The sequence below is a fragment of the Bufo bufo genome, chromosome 8 (assembly GCF_905171765.1).
Source record: "Bufo bufo chromosome 8, aBufBuf1.1, whole genome shotgun sequence".
In the NCBI taxonomy this organism is placed as follows: domain Eukaryota; kingdom Metazoa; phylum Chordata; class Amphibia; order Anura; family Bufonidae; genus Bufo; species Bufo bufo.
The window spans coordinates 204,915,110-204,937,715 of NC_053396.1; the positions used below are offsets into that span (position 1 = coordinate 204,915,110).

The 22,606-nt window shown below is 48.4% G+C and overlaps 2 protein-coding genes across 2 annotated transcripts; both read left to right on the top strand.

The window, feature by feature from the left end:
• The first annotated feature begins 5,352 nt into the window (after positions 1 to 5,352).
• Positions 5,353 to 10,544, top strand: NEU1 (neuraminidase 1). Its single transcript, XM_040405138.1, has 6 exons — positions 5,353 to 5,560; positions 7,275 to 7,467; positions 8,690 to 8,952; positions 9,074 to 9,256; positions 9,339 to 9,558; positions 9,671 to 10,544. Exons 1-6 carry the CDS (start codon positions 5,486 to 5,488, stop codon positions 9,886 to 9,888), a joined length of 1,152 nt encoding a protein of 383 aa, XP_040261072.1. The 5' UTR covers positions 5,353 to 5,485; the 3' UTR covers positions 9,889 to 10,544.
• A 7,174-nt stretch (positions 10,545 to 17,718) lies between these two features.
• Positions 17,719 to 19,934, top strand: ATP6V1G2 (ATPase H+ transporting V1 subunit G2). Its single transcript, XM_040405080.1, has 3 exons — positions 17,719 to 17,880; positions 18,021 to 18,121; positions 19,541 to 19,934. Exons 1-3 carry the CDS (start codon positions 17,799 to 17,801, stop codon positions 19,715 to 19,717), a joined length of 360 nt encoding a protein of 119 aa, XP_040261014.1. The 5' UTR covers positions 17,719 to 17,798; the 3' UTR covers positions 19,718 to 19,934.
• The last annotated feature ends 2,672 nt before the right edge of the window (positions 19,935 to 22,606 follow it).

A 22,606-nucleotide genomic window follows, 5' to 3' on the forward strand; every position in this document is an offset into this window, starting at 1 on the left:
GTACCTCACATATATAGTATATACAGCAGTGTACTGATATCTGTACACACAGCATCTATTATACCTTGTATCTCACATATCAGTGCACTGCGGTATTGCATGTATAATACTGTGTAATATATGCAGTGTGTGTGCATGTATGTGTGTGTATCTATATATATTACACACAGAGCAGTGTATTGATGTGAGACATAGAAGGTATAATACTGTAGATGCAGTGTTTACAGAAATATGTGGTCAGTTATGCATTATGGTCACTGTGTGTGTGAGGTACATGAGGTTGTGGTCACTGTACCTGTCTGAAGTATTATACATGAGTGAGCAATGAGTAAAAACAGGGCATGGAGGGGGGGTAAATGATGAGAAGTGGAGGACCTCCTCTTACCACTCCATTCCAGTCTGTATGGATCAATGCAGAGCTGCTTGTGAACTTCTAATACTTGCTGTTAGGAGTTGAAGGACCTGTGATGATGTCATCACAGGTCCTGGCAGATATACCTTTGAAACCTAGGAACTACACCATTTTTGGTGCAGTTCCTTTGCTAGATTCTGCAGAACCTGTGATGTTGAAGATGATGTCATCACAGGTCCTGGCAGATGCACTGTTCTAACCTGGGAACTACACTTTACACTGTGCAGTTCCCTTACAGGACCTCTGATGACATCATCAAAGGTCCTTTAGCTTTAGAAAGAAATAAACAGGAGAAATTAGGGGGCGGGGCCTCTCCTCCACTTCGGGGCCCCATAGCCACTGCCTGCAGCCTATCAGAGGAAGGGGAAGGGACAGATTCTGCTCCCTCTACAAGGAGGACAATCCTCTGGCGATAGACGCTCTGTCCATAACATGGAGGTTCAGGCTGGCTTACATATTCCCACCAATTTCCATGATACCAAGGGTAGTGACGAAAATCAAGCAAGACCAGACCCCGATCATTGCGATAATACCACAGGTCCCTGCCTAGATCTGAGGAGACTCAGTCCGACAGCCTGGAGATTGACAGGTCCCTACTAGAAGCTAGAGGGCTTTCTGCGGAGGTCTTGAGAACCATTTCACACTCCAGGGCGGAGTCTACAAACAAAGCTTACTCAAGGATATACAAGATCTTCCTTCAGTGGTGTGCTGATAAAGAGGTTGTACCCTCAGATCCTCCTCTTTCAGCGATTCTACAGTTTCTGCTGGACGGCCTGGACAAGGGTCTAAGCCCGTCAACGCTCAGAGTTCATACCAGTGCGCTTTCTGCCAGTTTAGGCAGACCTTTAGCTCAAGACCCCCTACTCAGGAGGTTCCCTCAAAGGAGCCGAAAGACTAAAACCTAGAATCCTGAGACCTATCCCTGAATGGGATTTATCTGTGGTTTTGAAGGGGCTATCCTCTCCCCCCTTTGAACCCTTGGAAAATGTGGACCTTAGATTTTTATCTTTGAAGGTCACATTTCTAGTGGCCATAACTTCGGCCAAGAGGATTGGAGAACTGCAGGCCTCAGCGGCCGCTGAGCCTTATACCCTCTTCCTCCAGGACGGAGTTCTGTTGAGGTTCCTACCGACCTTTGTCCCCAAGGTACCATTATTTAGAAATACTAATCAGACCATCACCTTACCGGATTTATGTCCCTCTCCCTCATCTCCGGATGAAGAAGGCCTCCATTTCTTGGACATGTTAAGAATTCTCAGAATCTATCTGAACAGAACTGCGGACTTCAGAAGATCCGAACACCTCCTGCTGTCCTTGTCAGGGAAAAACAAAGGTCTAAAGGCCTCTAAACCCTCTTTGAGTAGATGGGTAAAAGAGGCAATCCATGAAGCTTTTCTAGCTATGGGGCTAGACCAGATTTTGGATACAACTGGGATCCGGAACGGATTTTCAAAAATACCGATAGCAACTATAACACACATGTACAATGGAATCGGGGCGATACCACTGAGGAAGGGGACAGCGTCTCCCCGAAACGCGTTTGGTGAGCATCTAGGTAATATCCTGGACTAAAGACCCCAAATCCTATTTGGAGCAAAAGTGCACTTTTTTACAAAGAGAAGGACTTCCTGGATACCTATTGGAAAAGAGTGGACACGTCATCCCGCCAGCGCTCGGAAACAAGCGGCTGCATACCTCATGTAGGAACATCATGTGAGAGGTAGCAGTGAAGAGACACGAGGGACGCTAAAACCGCAGCCGGGACGCCGGCACACCGAGCGGCATAAAAGACTATTTACTGGTCCCATCGAGCAGAGCGCAGGCGGAGGTTTATTCCCTTGTGGGGAAATATACAGGAGGTATAACATTCCTCTAACCAAAGTGACACCGATCACGGTAATTACCGCTGTTGCCATATGAGAAAAGAACAGAGCTACTAAGCTGCACTATACGACATAAAATACAGTGGATTAACTAATAGCCCTCTATCAGAGAACTTATTTTGCCGGCAACTATAAACAGTGGACAATTAGCCCGCAACAGTGTCAGCTGTGGAAATTGTTACACTGTTCTTTTTTGGAAAGTTGCTGTGGAGGAACTATTGGTCTGATTTAAGCCCGGACTGTTAACGCTGGTCTGCAACAGCGTGTAAAGATTGTGGACACTGTCTTGTTGAAAATTGTTCCTTTTTTCAAATATCAGTATACTGAAAGCACTGAACTTTGTGTATCCGGGATATTCTTAATATACGGGACTCCAATCAGTGAAAGTTGGAATAATACATGGAAATTGTTGCTTGAAGGGAATACTATTCAGGGTTGCAGAAACCGGCGGCACCATTGTCTATTGAATCTAACAGCTAGGACCATATAGGTCCAAAGACGTCCAGTGCCATCGGTTCCTGCACCATATTCTTGATGTTTTAAGATTTTATTATATGATTTATTGTATTTACATTGTATTTTATTGAAAATTTATTTGTGACAGGTGACATTACTTCTAATTTAATTTTATCCAATAAACCATGTTTATATTCCATATATGAGTGCCAGTCTAATACAATTTTCCATTTAAAGCTAGAGGCTACCCATGAAAATGCCTTAAAAAAGCGTTTAATCGTGCTAAAAGTGCCAACAGGGAGGACTTAAAGGGATTCTGTCACCAGGTTTCACCCCTGTCAGCTAAACATATGCTGATGTTCAGGGCCTCATCACGATTCCTAATGTGGGCTTATAAATGTGATCCGTAGCCTTATTTTGCTAAAAAACTGGTTTTACTAACCTGTCACTCAAAGAAATAAGGTGCCCAAGGGGATGTCAAGGGATGCAAGGTGCCCGCCGCACCCGCGCGCCTTTCGTGCCCAGCGCCGCCTTTCTGGACTTCTGCGCCGCCTCCTAATCCTCTGTGCCGCCTCTCGCTCTCCCTCCCTCCCCCCTCCTCCTGCTGTAAGATATCGCACGTGCGCACAGGGCTCTGAGAGGCTGGCGCCAGAGTGCAGGTCATACCTGGGTTGAGCGAAGTGCCGGCGCATGTGCACTTCGCTGTAAGAAGCCAAATCGAGAAGTCCGCACGGGCGCATCAGGCAGAGCCCTGTGCGCACGCGCGAGATCTTACAGCAGAAGGAGGGGGAAGGGAGGGAGAGCGAGAGGCGGCACAGAGGATTAGGAGGCGGCGCAGAAGTCTGGAAAGGCGGCGCTGGGCACGAACGGCGGTGGGTGCGGCGGGCAGCTTGCATCCCGTGACATCCCCTTGGGCACCTTATTTATTTGAGTGACAGGTTAGTAAAAGCAGTTTTCTTTTTAGCAAAATAAGGCTACGGATCACATTTAGAAGCCCACATTAGGAATCGTGATGAGGCCCTGAACATCAGCATATGTTTAGCTGACAGGGGTGAAACCTGGTGACAGAATCCCTTTAATATCAAAAAAATATGGAAAAGATCAGATACAGGAGGAAAAAAGGATAAGATGCATAGGTGCTTATGACTGTAACAATCAACAGATAATGGGAATGGTTGGTGATATTAACTTCCTGCTTGTGGCACATTAGTATATGTGAGGGGGGAAACTTTTCAAGATGGGTGGTGACCATGGCGGCCATTTTGAAGTCGGACATTTTCAATCCAACTTTTGTTTTTTCAATAGGAAGAGGGTCATGTGACACATCAAACTTATTGGGAATTTCACAAGAAAAACAATGGTGTGCTTGGTTTTAATGTAACTTTATTCTTTCATGAGTTATTTACAAGTTTCTGACCACTTATAAAATGTGTTCAATGTGCTGCCCATTGTGTTGGATTTTCAATGCAACCCTCTTCTCCCACTCTTCACACACTGATAGCAACACCACAGGAGAAATGCTAGCACAGGCTTCCAGTATCCGTAGTTTCAGGTGCTGCACATCTCGTATCTTCACAGCATAGACGATTGCCTTCAGATGACCCCAAAGATAAAAGTCTAAGGGGGTCACTGGATATGCAAAATTGCTACATGATGATGTGTTTCCCTCTTTATGCACTGAAGCTGGCACGTTCCCTGAGTTTTTCCAGCAAGATGGTGCACCACCACATTATGGGTGTCAGGTCCGAGCATTCCTAGATGAACAGTTTCCTGGAAAGTGGATTGGTCGTCGTGGGCCAGTTGAATGGTCTCCCGATCTGACCCCCCCTCCCTCCCCAGTATTATATTCATTGGTGGCCAGTGTGGCCTCCCCTCTCCCCCCCTCCCTAATTAAAATCACCCCCCCCCCATCATTGGTGGCAGCGGAGAGTTCCGATCGGAGTCCCAGTTTAATCGCTGGGGCTCCGATCGGTTACCATGGCAGCCAAGACGCTACTGCAGTCCTGGCTGCCATGGTTACTTAGCAATTTTAGAAGCATTATACTTACCTGCGATGTCTGTGACCGGCCGGGCGCTCCTCCTACTGGTAAGTGACAGGTCTGTGCGGGAGGGGTGTATTTGCAACTCTGCAATTTACTGCAAGTACGATTTAGTGGCTTAAAGAGTTTTCCGTCACTTTCACATTAAAGGGCTGTCCGCAGGGCCCACACCCCACCCCCACCCAGACAGCTGTTCTGCCGTGGCTCAGGCGCCAGTACATAGTGCCTTGGTTACTGCAGCGCTACCCCTTTGTCATGCCCCTCCCCCTTGCTCATTCCTTTGTATAATAAAGCACCAGTTTAGGATAATATTATGGTAAACAGGGACATGTATATTCCTTAAAATAAAAATATCTTTTTGTGCTAAGCCCTTATAGAAGTAGGAAATAAAACGCATAAGCTCCATGCCCTCCTAGGCCCTAGGCGGTTGTTATTATCATCTGCTGCTGTCTGTCATGTCACTTCCCAATTTATGGAGGTCTCGCCTTCATTACTGCCCACTGCGCCTGCGCACAAAACCTGGTATTGCAGAGGAGCCGTTGGTCACGTGGCCGGCAGCAGTCAGATGACCGGAGCCAGGTCATGTGACTGGAGAGTCCGTCGGCTGTCAGGAAGCTGCACTCAGGGTCCGGAGCGGGACGTGATGTCCGCCGAGCAGCTGCCGCCATAGAAGAAGAAGGAAGGAGGGCAACACTATGGACTGCCGCCCCTCCATAGCCCTGCTGGGGATCTACCTGCTGAGCGTGGGCAGCGGTGCCCCCCTCGCCCAGGTAATGCCGTAAAGGAAAGCTCTGGCTTAGTGTCGTAAAAACCGGAATGCAATGCTATTCCTTCACATAATGCTGGCACCACATGTTACTGTGACAGCTTCTGGATCTCTATTCACTGCCTGCAAGCAGAGATCTGCTGCATGTAGGGTGGTGGGCAGTGCCCAGTTTCAGAATACGTCCCATGGAGATAATAATGTCAGACAATCGCTTATCATGCACTAGTCGCCTCATATAATAGTTACAGTTGCTTCCGAGCTTCCTGTGCCGAAATATACAATTGCTTGAATACCACTTCCACAATACATGATGGCTGCTGCGGTGATTGCACGCGCTATACTGTTAGCTACGGGATGATCGCAGGTCGTGCGCTTCCCATCACCTATTTGTGTTCTATACTATGCAATGCCTGGCATTAGGGTGTGCCCGCTAGGAAGGTCTAGACCAGCGATCTGTAAGCTGCAGCTGTTGTAGAACTACAACTCCCATTCTGCCCTGAGAGCTGCGGCTGGCCGATCACAGAGGGATAACGTGTCACGCGGTAAGAGGAGGCATCTCCGGAGGATGTGAGATGTGGAGATAACGGGTCCCATCATCTGATAGACCAGATAGTGCCGCCCTGTGGTGAGCAGACCCGCCTGACCGGACCCTCGCTGTGTGACTGTAGCCCCCCCCCCCCGGCCTCATCCTATCATGCCGGGGTCTTTAATAGACAGGACAGATGAGCAGCGCCCGTGTGACGCTGATTATTATACAGATTTCATCTCCAGTTTCCACTTACATGTGTCACATGCATTGGCGTAACTAGAAAAGATGGGGCAGATTTTTGACACCGGCCGACCTGTTACATGTGCACTTGGCAGCTGAAGGCGTCTGTGTTGGTCCCATGTTCATATGTGTCCGATGATGTTTTATTATATGCAAATGAGCCTCTAGGAGCAACGGGGGCGTTACCATTACACCTAGAGGCTCTGCTCTCTCTGCAACTGCCACACCCTCTGCACTTTGATTTACAGGGCCAGGTGTGATGACATTTTCAATGCCCAGACCTGTCAATCAAAGTGCAGCAGTTGCAGAGAGAGCAGAGCCTCTAGGTGTAATGGTAACGCCCCCGTTGCTCCTATAAGCTCATTTGCATATAATAAGACATTATTTTTCTCAGTAATGCGGGCACATATGACCATGGAACCAACACAGATGCCTTCAGCTGCCAAGCGCACATGTAACAGGTCGGCCAGTGTCATGGGTACAGAACTGCTGACAGATGCCCTTTAATGGGGTAGCGGTGATCTGGTAAGCGCCATGCCGAGGGTCGGCCTCAGGTTTCTGCTGTGGATTCTGCGGCAAATACGTGTCGTCCCGTTCTCTATGGAGACCAGTCAGTAGTCCCTGGTGATGGTGTCTGGACCCCGGAGTCAGGATCCGAGAGGGCCACTTCACATCTACCTGCCCCAGCCAGTAGGGGGCATAGTATGTCAGCGCCCAGGGTGTGTGGGCAGAGCTGGCACATAGAGAACCGGGGACGCTACATTCGCAAGAAGCGAACGCGTTTGAAACGCTCAGTTTTGGCAGCGCTTGGGAGACTTACGTGAAAGTGAAGGGGGGCGGGGGGGCACATGATATCCACCACTCTGGGAGCCTCTGATAATCCGCCACCGTTCACATCCCGTGGATTCCAGATTAACGGAATTTTTAACTTTTTTTTTTGCACCCGCAGGTAGCCCCAGTAATCACGATGGAGCAGTTGCTGTGGGTCAGCGGACGAATGATTGGGGAGGTGGACACGTACCGCATCCCCCTGATCACCTACACCCCCCGGGGGCATCTCCTGGCATTTTCGGAAGCCCGGAAACATTCCGCCTCTGACTTGGGGGCAAAGTTCATCGCCACGCGGCGCTCACAGGATGGCGGTAACGCAGCGATATACTTGGGGGTGGGGAGGTTAAGGGGGTATTCCTTTCGCTGGTGCAACCCACATACATTGCAGGTTGTAACCAAATACACGGCCTGTACCTGCAACCTAATTATACCAGGGAGCGCAGCGCTGGACCAGTCAGAATATTTTCACGATTATCACTGTTAGTGCTTAATTACATGGAGGAGAAGATCATCACATTTAAATTTTCTTTTGCGGATAACCCCTTTAAGTCACCGAACCACCTTCATAGAGTTGGAGCAGATGTTTGGTGGCTGCATATCGCCATCTGGTGGCCAATAGAGATCACAGCACAAGTGAAGAGGAAGTAAGGCCCTATTCTCACAACCGTATCTTTGGTCCACATCTGATCCGCAATTTTTGCGGAGAGTTATGGGATCCATTCATTTCAATAAGCCTGCATCGTATACTGCCCTGCCAAAAAACCGAACATGTCCTATTCTTGTCCGTTTTGTGGACAAGAATAGGCATTGATACAATGGATCCGCAAAAAAAAGGATGCAACACGGACTTAATCCATACTTAATACATACAGTCATGTGAATGTAGCCTAAAACGGAAAAAGGCTCCTTTGGGCTCATGCACACGAACGTATGTCAGTGTCTGTTCCATTTTTTTTTTTTGCGGATCGGATGCAGAACCATTCAACGGGTCAGCAAAAAAAAGCCGTAAGTTACTTCCGTTTCTGTATGTCCGTTCCTCAAAAGAATAGAACATGTCCTGTTATTGTCCGCATCACGGACAAGGATAGGACTCTTTTATTAGGGGCCGGCCGGTCCGTTCCTCTAAATACAGAATGCACACGGACGCCATCTGTGTTTTTTTTTTTTTGTGGACCGCAAGATACATACGGTTGTGTGCATGAGGCCTTACCCTCAGACATTCCCAGTTTTTGGATGTGATTATATCTTCTGTCTTGTTTTATTTTTAACCCTTTATGCTGTTTATAACCCTGAGGATTTTATTTGATCTAGCGACCTCCGCAGGTGAAACGAGGCATTACGTGCTGACCATTCAAACCAATGGGCGACCTTGTAGGGCACGGCCAGACTGGGTCTCCCAGAAGTCATAGTATAGAGTGGCGCGTCCTGAGAAGGAGACCCCCTTCCCCTCTCCATGACATCCACCCCACCCTTGGTCACATGACTACACGTTCCTATATTTTGCTATTGACGTCTGCCGCTCTGTGTCCACAGGTTACACCTGGGGTCCAACCTCCTTCATTGTGGACGATGGGACGGCCTCGGACGGCCTCAATCTCGGCGCTGTGGTGGTGGATGACGAGACCAAGAACATATTCTTGGTCTACACGTTGTGCGCCCACTACCTCCAGTGCGGGGTCTCCAGTGTCATGGTGACCAACAGCTCGGACGATGGCATCACCTGGAGCACTCCAAGGAACATCTCCCGAGAGATTGGCACCAAAATGTTTTCTCCCGGTCCAGGATATGGCATCCAGGTGAGAAGAGGGGGCTGGTACCGGCACCTCTCCAGGGGTCCGGGGCTCCAGTACAACGAGGCAGGATAATAGATGGACATTGGTTCTTTCTTGTTGTAGAACTTTCTTTTGTTCTCCACAGAAAAAGTTTTCCCCCATGAAGGGGCGTCTCATTGTCTGCGGTCATGGGACGCTGGACGAGGACGGGATCTTCTGTCTTTTAAGCGACGACCATGGGAACAGCTGGAAAAAGGGGGGAAATTTGGAGGGGCTGCCATTCAAGCAACAGAAGAGACAAGGAGACTTCAGCCCGGATGAGTGTCAGGTAACCCATCGGAGAACCACCTCACGCGTTGCCCACAATCATCTCTGCTTCCTCTGACTGCGTCTTCTTCACCCCCTCACAGCCCTATGAGCTCCCAGATGGCACCGTGGTGATAAACGCCCGCAACCAGTACTACTATCACTGCCACTGCCGCATTGTGGCCTTCTCCATGGACGGCTGTGACACTCTTCCTCTGGAAAATGTCCGCTTCGACGAGGGCTTGCCGGACCCAGCGGTGGCAGCCGGCGCGTTATACAAAGGCGGCATCACCTACTTTGTCAACCCAGCCAGTCAGGCGCACAGTAAGATTTTCTGTCGCCGTGTTTTGGTAGAAGGTGTATAGGGGCAGTAGGGATTGTCTGAACTGGAGACCCTCTTAAAATTTTTCCTGTCACTTCTGTCTTCACTTTCCAGGAGTCAATCTCACTCTACGTTGGAGTTTCAACTCTGGGGACTCTTGGGAGCAGGACTCCATCCAAATCTGGCCGGGACCCAGCGGCTACTCAAGCCTCACCACCCTGTCCCGTCACCTGGAGGACAACGAGAACATCTTTATCATCTACGAGAAAGGAAGACGAGACATCACAGAGTCCATCGCCGTGGTGAAGGTCAACCTGTACGGCAACATCTGAGATGAATGGACTCTTTGGGTCATCAGAGTCCTCTTTGTACACTCATTAAAGGGATTGTCCACTTTAATAATCACTTTTTTAGATGGCCTGTTATCAAACATGGAGGTCTAGCTTTCGAGACCTCCGTTAATTAGACACAGCTCCTACAAAGATGCCTCTTGGAGGACCACCATTGCATTGGAGGTGCTGAGTGATATATTCAAGTAGTTCCCCTGATGGAGTGGAGATCCCCTTGAAGTGGACAGTCCCTTTAAGCTCTTAAAGGAATTTCCCACCAAAGACTTTTATGGCATATAAAGTAAACTGTTGGGGATCTGGTCGTCAGGATCCCCTGCTGATCAGGAGAACAAGACTGCCAGGTCCCTGTTCCTGGTGCCCAGTTGGCAAAGTCTTTGGTGAGAAGACCCCTTGAATTGGTTCACTGGTTAAGGCCTCTTTCACACGACCGTATGGCTTTTTCAGTGTTTTGCGAGCAGTTTTTTCCTGATCCGTTTTTTGTTTTGGTTCCGTTTTTCCGTATGACATATACAGTAATTACATAGAAAAAATTGGGCTGGGCATAACATTGTCAATAGATCGTTCTGCAAATACAGAACGGATACGGAAGACATACGGATGCATTTCCGTATATGTTCCGTTTTTTTTTTTTGTTAGTTTTTTTTGCTGACCCATCACGAAACGTGATTTGCGGGCATTAATAGGACATGTTCATCTCTAAACGGAATGCATACGGAACACATTCCGTTTTTTTTGGCGGAACCATTGAAATGAATGATACTGTATAAGGACCGTATACGGAACGGAAAAAACGGTCCGTAAACGAGAAAAAAAAAAACGGTCGTGTGAAAGAAGGCCTAAATCTGGACTTTTATTTTATTAATCAGTCTTTCTCCAGTTTTACAGCTTATTTCCGGCACTAAGCGCTTATTTTCAGTATGGGTGCGGGCCAAAAAATTTAGAAAATACGTATGAACGTTGATTTCTGGTCACCTTTGCGGAAATTTTTTTTAAACCATTTAATTTGAGGTAAAAATGCACACAATGTAACTGCAGAAATCAGTTCACAGATTTGAGTTTTGCAGAGATGTAGCAGAGCTGAGTTTGTCATTTAGCACTTTGTGATGATTGCGGTTTTTCATAGCTATGGTAGAACATCCTACTGCAATACTTATCAAGATCTACCTGCAGTGCAGAATAACACATTGGGCACTGCTACATCTTTATAGACGGTGAATAGATATTATTTTTTATGGTGGGGGCTTATACCGCATAGGACATTAGAGAGACTTTCCCAGCACAATTCTTCGGTGTAGCTAGGCGACCTTGCCACTCGGGACTCAGCCCCCTAGATGGATGGTTACCCAGTGTCCTCAGAGACGCACACTGGTCTCCAACCGATGGCCACCCATAAGCACATCCTGACGTCCTCGACCACTGGGTTATATGGGGAAGTCCAGAAAAACATGGCTGCTCTCTTCAACTGTCTCACACTTCTGCTCCCTTTAAGTGAATAGGACTAAACTGCAATACCACACTCAGCCTGTGGACAGGCGTGGCGCTGTTTCTGGGGGAAAGCAGTCATTTCTCTAATCCTGGACAACCCCTTATTATAAATGTTTACAGGTTGTATGTTGGAGATTATTGAATGGATTTCTCATCTCATAAACTAAAAAAATCCACATCAATTTGTAATTTAATAAATTATTTTTGGAATTTTATTCTTTTAGTCTTTTTTTTTTTTTTGCACTCTGGGATAAAGCAGGTTCTGTACAGTCTCCGCCAAGGGCTCATTGTTTTGTCTCACCAGTGAGTAGTCATCCTCCTCATTACTCCTCGCCCCCCGGAAGCTGAAGGCAAATTTATAGAACATTCCCGATTTCAAAGCTGAGAAATCTGGTATCTGACAACTATGCCTTAAAGGTAATGCAGTCGAATCCATCGCCCCCTGTGTCCTGATCATCTACTGAATTAAAAAAGAAGGGAGACCGGTGGATTCCATACGGCTGCAGGATCAGTTAGTTTGCTTGTTTTTAGTATACATTCATTCTTATGTAAAGAAGCAGAGCTGCAGTGTAAAGCAGGAGACCAGTCTCTGAATCAGACTCTCCACTGTCACTGAGACTGGATCTAATACCATTTTACATCTGTGCTAGGGTTTGCACAAAGCTCCATGTCTCCATGGTTACAGACTACAAACCCTTCCGACGTGATCATGTGGTCACACAGCAAATGATCTGTCCGCTTCTTCTCGCTAATAGAGGGACCGTACATTCATTTCCAAAAAATATTAACACCCCGAGAAAGAAAGGTCAGATTGCTGCAAAACTCGGCATCCACTTAGGGCTCATGCACACGAGCATAATAGCCCCATGGCCCATGCTGCGGGGAGCCTCGTGCACTCCGTTTGCAGATGCAGACCCATTGACATGAATGGGTCTGCAATCCGCAAAATACAGCCGAATGTACATGGCCTATCTTTTGCGGAGCAGAGGCACAGACCCGAAGGCCCACTGAAGCGCTTCCGATCTATGCCTCTGTGAAATCCCATCTTGCAGATTGCGGACCCATTCAAGTCAATGGGTCTGTATCTGCCGCACCGAGTGCCCATATATTGCGGACCGGCCATCTACGGCCCGCGGTACAGGTGCTGAGCCAGGTACGCTCGTGTGCATTAGCCCTTATGTGTCTATGTAGATTATTACAGGTGTGGTCTGATTAGACACTGGGTCTTGCCACAAGAGGGCGTGAAAGTGCTCCCCTCGCTGGCCTATAAAAAAGGCTCTCAGAGACTACTTTCGGGTAGTGTACCTCTTGGAGAGAGATCGTTGACTACTAGACAAGCCTCTATGATGGATGCGATTTTGCCCAGGTGACAGACTTTGAGAGGGGGCATCATTGGACTGAGAGAAGCAGGGTGGTCGTTGAGTTGCCCGTTCTGACCCAGCTGTAGGGAGGTGTTGGAGCGGTGGTTACGTGAGGGCGCACATATGATGAACAGGCTCTGGACGCCCCAGACACCACCAGAGGGTCATTTGATCCACTGTCAATCCGGAGCAGCTCCACAGTTTTGTTGTCCACCATCCAGGCCCAGCTCTTCATTACAACACGGTCACGGCCGGACCATTTCCAGGCATTAAGCAGGAAATTTGCTGTCACTGGGCCCATTACCTGTCCTGTCATTGACAGCCAGCAACGTCGCCTTCATTTATAGTGATGTCATCAACGAGAAACCTGGACTGGAACTGTTCTGTCATTAGTGACAAATCCAGGTTCTGTTAGGGATCCGACGACAGTATGGAGGCCTGGTGGTGAGCGCTTCTATTCTGCCTTTGCCGTGGAGGGGACACCAACTGCTGGTGTGATGATCTGCGGAGCCATCGCATACTCTTAACATAGTACATAAGGCCGAAAAAAGACATCTGTCCATCCAGTTCGGCCTGTTATCCTGCAAGTTGATCCAGAGGACGGCAAAAAAAAACCCTGTGAGGTAGAAGCCAATTTTCCACACTTTACGGGAAAAAATTCCTTCCCGACTCCAATCAGGCAATCAGAATAACTCCCTGGATCAACGACCCCTCTCTAGTAACCATAGCCTGTGATATTATTACACTCCAGAAATACATCCAGGCCCCTCTTGAATTCCTTTATTGTACTCACCATCACCACCTCCTCAGGCAGAGCTCCATAGTCTCACTGCTCTTACCGTAAAGAACCCTTTTCTATGTTTGTGTACAAACCTTCTTTCCTCCAGACGCAGAGGATGTCCCCTCGTCACAGTCACAGTCCTGGGGATAAATAGATGATGGGAGAGATCTCTGTACTGACCCCTGATATATTTATACATAGTAATTAGATCTCCCCTCAGTCGTCTTTTTTTCTAACGTGAATAACCCTAATTTTGATAATCTTTCAGGGTACTGTAGTTGCCCCATTCCAGTTATTACTTTAGTTGCCCTCCTCTGGACCCTCTCCAGCTCTGCTATGTCTGCCTTGTTCACAGGAGCCCAGAACTGTACACAGTACTCCATGTGTGGTCTGAATAATGATTTGTAAAGTAGCAGGACTATGTTCCTGTCATGTGCAATATGTGCAGGACGTCCTGCGGCCACATGTTCTTTTCATGGAAGGGATTCCAACTGATCAGTGGTTTTCACTGGTGCCTTGCAGCGCTGGGGTCCTGGGTTCGAATCCGACCAAGGACAACATCTACATGGAGTTTGTATGTTTTCTCCGTGTTTGCGTGGGTTTTCTCTGTTTTCCTCCCACACATAAGAAGACATTCTGATAGGGACCTTAGATGATGAGCTCCACTGGGGACAGGTTGACTATAATGTCTGTAAAGCGCTGCGGAATATATCAGCGCTATATAAGTGAGTGTAATAAATCAGCAGGATAATGCTCGCCCGCAGCAGGAGATCACACTTCCTTGGCCGCCCGGTCACCAGATTTATCCACAGTCCAGCTTCACCAGCCTACGAGTGTGCAGGATCTCATAGGAGTGGAAGGAGGATCCTGGGAGTTGTAGTATCAGAACTGCTGTAGTGCTGGAGGTTGTAGTGCAGCAGCCTGACTATTCACAGTTTTTTTTTTTTTCCCACTTGGTCGCTCGCAAATTTTTACCCCACAAAAAGTATATGTAATGTATATAAGGCCTCCTGCACACAACCGTATGGCTTTTTCAGTGTTTTGCGGTCCGTTTTTCACGGATCTGTTGTTCCGTTTTTTGTTTCCGTTGTGTTTCTGTTCCGTTGTTCCGTATGGCATATACAGTATACAGTAATTACATAGATAAAATTGGGCTGGGCATAACATTTTCACTAGATGGGTCCGCAAAAACGAAACGGAAACGGAAGACATACGGATGCATTTCCGTATGTGTTCCGTTTTTTTGCGGACCCATTGACTTGATTGGAGCCACGGAACGTGATTTGCGGGCAATAATAGGACATGTTCTATCTTTAAACGGAACCGAAAAACGGAAATACGGAAACGGAATGCATACAGAGTACATTCCGTTTTTTTTTGCGGAACCATTGAAATGAATGGTTCCGTATACGGACGGTATATGGAACGCAAAAAACGGCCAGTAAACGGGGAAAAAAAAACTGTTGTGTGCAGGAGGCCTAAGGCATATGAATCCTAATGTCTAAAGCTGTGATAGCCACGTGGCTGAGGCTCTGGGAACAATTTTCAATCCCGTTTTCGTTATGAAAAAAATTAAAAGAATAATGCAGCGATGATGACCGTGTGTGCGCGTTTCACACCACCACAGACTTCTATAGGCAATGCGGATAATCATGAGTCACTCATAAAGTAGAAAGCCGATAAATGTCACCTAAAAGGATGGACTTCTGAGTTATATATCAGGGAAGAGTGTATATATATATATATATATATATATATATATATATATACACTGCTCAAAAAAATAAAGGGAGCACTTAAACAACACAATGTAACTCCAAGTCAATCACACTTCTGTGAAATCAAACTGTCCACTTAGGAAGCAAAACTGAGTGACAATCAATTTCACATGCTGTTGTGCAAATGGGATAGACAACAGGTGGAAATTATAGGCAATTAGCAAGACACCCCCAATAAAGGAGTGGTTCTGCAGGTGGTGAGCACAGACCACTTCTCAGTTCCTATGCTTCCTGGCTGATGTTTTGGTCACTTTTGAATGCTGGCGGTGCTTTCACTCTAGTGGTAGCATGAGACGGAGTCTACAACCCACACAAGTGGCTCAGGTAGTGCAGCTTATCCAGGATGGCACATCAATGCGAGCTGTGGCAAGAAGGTTTGCTGTGTCTGTCAGCGTAGTGTCCAGAGCATGGAGGCGCTACCAGGAGACAGGCCAGTACATCAGGAGATGTGGAGGAGGCCTTAGGAGGGCAACAACCCAGCAGCAGGACCGCTACCTCCGCCTTTGTGCAAGGAGGAACAGTAGGAGCACTGCCAGAGCCCTGCAAAATGACCTCCAGCAGGCCACAAATGTGCATGTGTCTGCTCAAACGGTCAGAAACAGACTCCATGAGAGTGATATGAGGGCCCGACGTCCACAGGTGGGGGTTGTGCTTACAGCCCAACACCGTGCAGGACATTTGGCATTTTCCAGAAAACACCAAGATTTGCAAATTCGCCACTGGCGCCCTGTGCTCTTCACAGATGAAAGCAGGTTCACACTGAGCACATGTGACAGACGTGACAGAGTCTGGAGACGCCGTGGAGAACGTTCTGCTGCCTGCAACATCCTCCAGCATGACCGGTTTGGCATTGGGTCAGTAATGGTGTGGGGTGGCATTTCTTTGGAGGGCCGCACAGCCCTCCATGTGCTCGCCAGAGGTAGCCTGACTGCCATTAGGTACCGAGATGAGATCCTCAGACCCCTTGTGAGACCATATGCTGGTGCGGTTGGCCCTGGGTTCCTCCTAATGCAAGACAATGCTAGACCTCATGTGGCTGGAGTGTGTCAGCAGTTCCTGCAAGATGAAGGCATTGATCCTATGGACTGGCCCGCCCGTTCCCCAGACCTGAATCCAATTGAGCACATCTGGGACATCATGTCTCGCTCTATCCACCAACGTCACGTTGCACCACAGACTGTCCAGGAGTTGGCAGATGCTTTAGTCCAGGTCTGGGAGGAGATCCCTCAGGAGACCGTCCGCCACCTCATCAGGAGCATGCACAGGCGTTGTAGGGAGGTCATACAGGCACGTGGAGGACACACACACTACTGAGCCTCATTTTGACTTGTTTTAAGGACATTACATCAAAGTTGGATCAGCCTGTAGTGTGTTTTTCCACTTTAATTTTGAGTGTGACTCCAAATCCAGACCTCCATGGGTTAAAAAATTTGATTTCCATTTTTAATTTTTGTGTGATTTTGTTGTCAGCACATTCAACTATGTAAAGAACAAAGTATTTCAGAAGAATATTTAATTAATTCAGATCTAGGATGTGTTATTTCTGTGTTCCCTTTATTTTTTTGAGCAGTGTATATCAGGGAAGAGTATATATATATATCCCTGTATGTAATACTCTTACTGCAGCCTCTGAGCAGGCAGCACAGTGACCTCTCAGCAGACCATAGACTTCTCCTTACAGCAGACTCAACCCTAGGGAGCTGCAGCCCATTTGCTTTCCTATCTGCCCGGCTTATTACTGAATTTGCCCAATCACTGCTTATATATCGCCAACATATTCCGCAGCGCTGCCTCAGTCACCGTCACCAATGGGGCACAGACCAGGTGTTCCCGCTCTGGAGAACCCAGCAGGTTCATCCCATTGATTTTAATAAGAGCGGTGTAATTCCTCCTTTCACCTGTGGTGGCGCTGCAGGGAAACTGAGCACTCGCTCTGTGGTCTCGCTGCAGTGTCTATAGCGGACACATAGTCAATAAAGTTTTATAAGAAATTGAACAAAGAAAAAGCTGCAGCGCGGGGGGGGGGGGGGGGCGCTAATATTTGCTTTATATTTCATGAATGCAAAATTAAATAATACAAGAGAAAGGGAGTCCAGGTGCCGCTACTTAGGCTGCAGTGCAAAAGCAAAACAGGACTACAAGTAGCAGCAGGCACACATATTGACAACCTGCATAAATGTGACATGTACATTTTTGATCAAAAATATGTCCAAAAAAATCACAGCGAAAGTAACTAAAACCTTAATGCAATGTAAATAATTAGAATGTTATATGTTTGCATATGTCCTGGCGCCCCGGGGTGTATCGTATCCATAAGATGGGAGGGAGACGCTGGAGTGGTACCCAGAGCCGGATGTAGAGGATGGAGAGAGGGGGAGGGGGAGGACGATGCTGAGGAGGAGGAGGAGGGGTGTACGTGTGTGACTGCAGTCAGAGCAGAGGACGCACACACATCACATCTCTATTACACATCGCTGCAGCCGCACCATGACCAGCCAGTCCCAGGGGATCCAGCAGCTGCTGCAGGCAGAGAAGAGGGCGGCCGAGAGGGTGTCCGAAGCCCGCAAACGTAAGAGCTCTGCCGAAATCCATCCAGTGGATGTGGCCCTTGTGGGTGACAGCTGGGATGCTCCCCTCCCCCAGGTTATACTACTATGGAGGGAAGCCCCCGCCGCGTGTCTGCGTCTCATCTCCTTCTGTCTCCTGCAGGTAAAGCCCGGAGGCTGAAGCAAGCCAAGGAGGAGGCCCAAGTGGAGATCGAGCAGTACCGGGTGGAACGGGAGAGGGAGTTCCAGAGCCAGCAGCGCACCGTACGTAGTCCGATAAGGCCTGTCACCGGGGACTGTTCACATCTCGCTCTACGTCAAGCGGATACGTTTGCAAACAGAAAAAAAACAAAAACGTATAGAAACGTGTTACTTGACATACCCGTAGACTATGACTGGGCGATGTCGTTGCTTACGTTTCTGCGCTTTTCTGTCCTGCAAAAAAAAAACACGTATAGAATGGTATATATATATATATTTACATTGCTTTGAATGGAAGACGGATGGAAACGTTAGAAGCATCCGTTATTTTCAGATGATGCCTTCAAATCTGCATGTTAAAAAAAAGAAAGGTTTCACAAAAACGTATACATTTATGTTAAAAAAACGTATTGAAACATATGAACATCCATCTGTCGTATAGATTTAAAAAAGGGGTAGATAGCCACGAAATTGCACTCGTTTGTATCCGTTTTTTTAAACGTATCTACTTGACGTACAGCAAAAACGACGTGTGAACAGCCCCTTATACAATACATTATCGCCTTGGCTTTCGCTGCAGCAGACTGGCATTGAGTGTTTGCCTGATGGTAAAGTCCACCTCTGAAGCTGAGATGTACCCCTCTCCAATTTTCTGCCCCCCCCCATAAAAAATTCTATAAAAACAGACACGGCCTAGAATCTTTACATTTCCGATTTTCGCTTCCCTCTTTACCGTTGCGAGGCCATGGAGAATATGGTAATACGCGGGTGGTGGGAGTATACTGGGAACCCCTCTCCATGGGAGGCTAGCCGCTGCCAGCTCCTCCTGGGTATGGGCTCATGCACACGATCGTTGCCCGGCCGTGCCCGTATTGCAGCCCGCAAACAGACCCATTCCCTTGAACGGGTCCACAATCCGGAAGGTCTTCTTCTATTTTTTTTTTGTGGTGCGGACGGATCACGTCTACGGAATCCGCACGGATGTTTCCCACACAGAATGGTCGACCAACGGCCGTGTGAATGAGCCCTAAAGCTGTAGCAAGTGGCATGAACCGATGGTAGAAAGGGGGATGGGGGCTCATTTATTTAGTTTTTTCCTCCCTTTTTGTACACCCCTGTAGAGAATGTGCTCATTCCACATTCCTGATTCTCCAGGATCCTTTCTTTGCCTGGTGATTAGATCTCGGAGACTACAACTGGGGGGGGGAGAATTTTTTTTTTTTTTTTACTATAGATTTTTATTTTTTTATTACACATGAGATCTTCCATTCCTAACCTATGGGGCCCTTGGAGATCGAGGGCCCATCCATTTTGTGGCTGGAGGGTGAGAACCAGTGCAGGACGCCCCGAGCTAGGAGGAAGAAACAAAGCCCAGACCCTTCTATACTGGGAGGCAGAACCCAGTACCATAATGGTGGTGGTGGGGCTTTATACTGGTCTCTTCTCACCTTCTACTTGTTCTGATTGACCTCTTGCCTACAGGCCTTGGGCACCCAGGGGGACCTGTCCTCCGAGATTGAGACCCGGACCCGGCAGACCCTCCAGATGGTCCAGAGCAGTCATGGGAAGAACAAAGAGGCCGTTCTGAGGAGGCTCCTGACCCTGGTGTGCGACATCAAACCCGAACTGCACCCCAACTATCGCTTCACCAACTACTGAGTGCCCCCCACCGCCCCGGTACCCGCTGTGCCCGTGTGTATGTGGAGCGTAATAAGTGTCCATGTGGTGTGTAGCAGGAGGGGCACGTCCTAAAAACATATCACCTTCTGTGAGGTGCGGAGCAGCTGAGAACCCCCTCCTCCCCCGTATCGTTACCCATAATCCTCTCTGTTATGTGATTGTATGACGAACAATAAAGACACAACTTACCGTGTAACCGCCGCCGCCGCTGTTCTGTGTACACGAGATACCTAAAATCACACAGCTGAGGGTTTGTTACAGTGGCATCCAGAGAATTTTTTTTGTTCGAAGCCTCCATCAGTCCCAGATCGTCACTGCTCCAAATATGATGGAAAGGAAAAGCTGTGAGTATTGTTAAAGGGGTAGGTGATAACGGCTATCTCGCCGGGAGTCCGACCTCTGGGACCCCCATAAGAATGGAGGTCTGTGCCCCTCGTTCCCATAGAGATGAACAGAGCGGCAACCGCAAGCTCAAGCGCCATTCTATTTAAAGAGAGGCTTATAGGACCCCCATTTTGGGGTCGGTGGAGGGCCCACCCATCTCGGTCATAGGAATACCCTTTCAAGTATTAAAGGGGTATTCCGGTTATCCACAGAAAAGGCGATAAGTATCAGATTGGTGGGGATCCTACTGCTGTGACCCCCAAAGATCATGAAAACGGGGGCCCCGTACCCCCGCGGAGCCTCCTGAAATGGACGGAGCGGCCGGTGGGAAAAGCGCGACGCCAATACGTTTATTTCTTCAGGAGCGCCAGAGATAACCGAGTGCAGCACTCCGCTCTCTCCAGCGCTCCAAAATAGGAATGAATAGAGTGGCGGAGCGCTTCACAGGGGGGCCTTTGTGAGTGGTGGGGGCCCCAACGGTAGGACCTCCACCAATCTGATAGTTATAACATGGTTGTAACCGGAATACCCCTTTAAGGCTGTGTAGGTTTTTACAACTGACAATGCTTCCAGTCACTGACGTCAAACAGAGATCTTGAAAACGGCAAGGAATTGATACGCAGAAAGTACATTCCAAACCAATATGTGTACAGCCGGGTGCAGGACTAGGCCGGAGCCTGGAAAAGCTGAGCGCCAACCCATCAGCTGTAATATCCGTCATGGTGGTCGTCACCCAACCTTCCCTGGTCACACACTCTAACATGTCGTTGGAGCGCCCTTAGCTTTGATGAGGGCACGCAGCGTTTCCACAAGTTCTGCAAGGTCACAACATTTATTTCTGTCCAGAATTGCATTAATTTCCCCCAAAATCTTGTACTGGGAGATTAGGAAAGTCTTCTCCAGCACATCCTAGAGGGATTCTCTATGGGGTTCAGGGTGGCCGATCCATGGATGAAAATGGCGTCTCCTGCTCCTCTTTAACGACTTGAGCCCGATGAATCCTGGCCTTGTCACCTTGGAATACGCCCAGAAGAAAAAAAACACTGATGGAATAACCTGGGCGTTCGGGATATTCCTGAAGTCGCTGGCCTCATTGTTTGGTCACATAACCTGGACCTGACCAACTGCAGCGGCCCCAGATCCTGGCACGGCCCCCACAGGCTGGCACAGTGGGCACTAGGCACGATGGGGGCCAGCGCTTCCGCCGCCTCTCTTCTTAGGCTACTTTCACACTGGCGTTGTGGTTTTGCGGTATTGAGATCTTCTGCCGGAAAAAAAACTAAAAAAACTTCCGTTTAGTCCTCATGCCTGCTGAATAGGAAGAGATCCGGATGTCGTCCGTTCTGGCAACATTACGGTTTTGTGTCCGGTCAGAAAAAAAACAGATCCGGCACTGAAAACAATGGCAGTCAATGGAGATGGATCCGTTTTTTTAGGAGCCTAAAAAAAAAAATTGATCTGTCAACCATTGAGGCTACTTTCACACCAGCATTTTCCCTTTCCGCTATTGAGATCCGTCATACGATCTCGATAGCGTGGAAAAACGCTTCCGTTTTGTCCCCATTCATTGTCAATGGGGACAAAACTGAACGAAACGGAGTGCACCAGAATGCATTCCGTTCCGTTTGGTTGCGTCCCCATCGCGGACAGAGTAACGTTGCAAGCAGTGGTTTTCTGTCCCGCGATGTGGTGCGGAGCAAAACGGATCCGTCCTGACACACAATGTAAGGCTACATTCGCACTAGCGGCAGGACGGATCCGACAGGCTGTTCACCCCGTCGGATCCGTCCTGCCGCTAGACCGCCGCTCCGTCCCCATTGACCATAATGGGGACGGGTTCAGAGCTCGGGACGCAGCACGGCGAGAGGCCGCCGGACTAAAAAGTCGGACATGCAGTACTTTAGTCCGGCAGCCTTTCGCTGTGCACTGCCGTGCTGCGCCGGCGCTCCGAACCCGTCCCCATTATAGTCAATGGGGACAGAGCGGCAGTCCGGCGGCACAGCAAAATAGCGGCAGGACGGATCCGACAGGGTGAACAGCCTGTCGGATCCGTCCTGCCGCTAGTGTGAAAGTACCCTAAGTCAATGGGGACGGATCCGTTTTCTCCGACACAGATCTGTCCCCTATTGACTTTCAATGGAGTTCATAACGGATGCAGACGGTTGTATTATCAGTAACGGAAGCGTTTTTGATGAACCCTGCCGGATCCAGCAAAAAAACGCTAGTGTGAAAGTAGCCTGACTGGTGTCCGGGATTGCGGGGGCGCACGTAGGCTGCTGCTTTTTCCTATAGTGTGCAAGCACGACCACCACTGATGGATTGCAGGGTGGTCGTAACCATGGAAACTAGCAGTGTATAATGTGATGGAAAAATGAATCCAGCAAAGGAGGCAACATGGAGAATAACAATACATTAGTAAGTGCCTTGTATTACCTTCCTCTACATCAGGGGTGCACAACCTGCGGCCCGGGGGCCACATGCGGC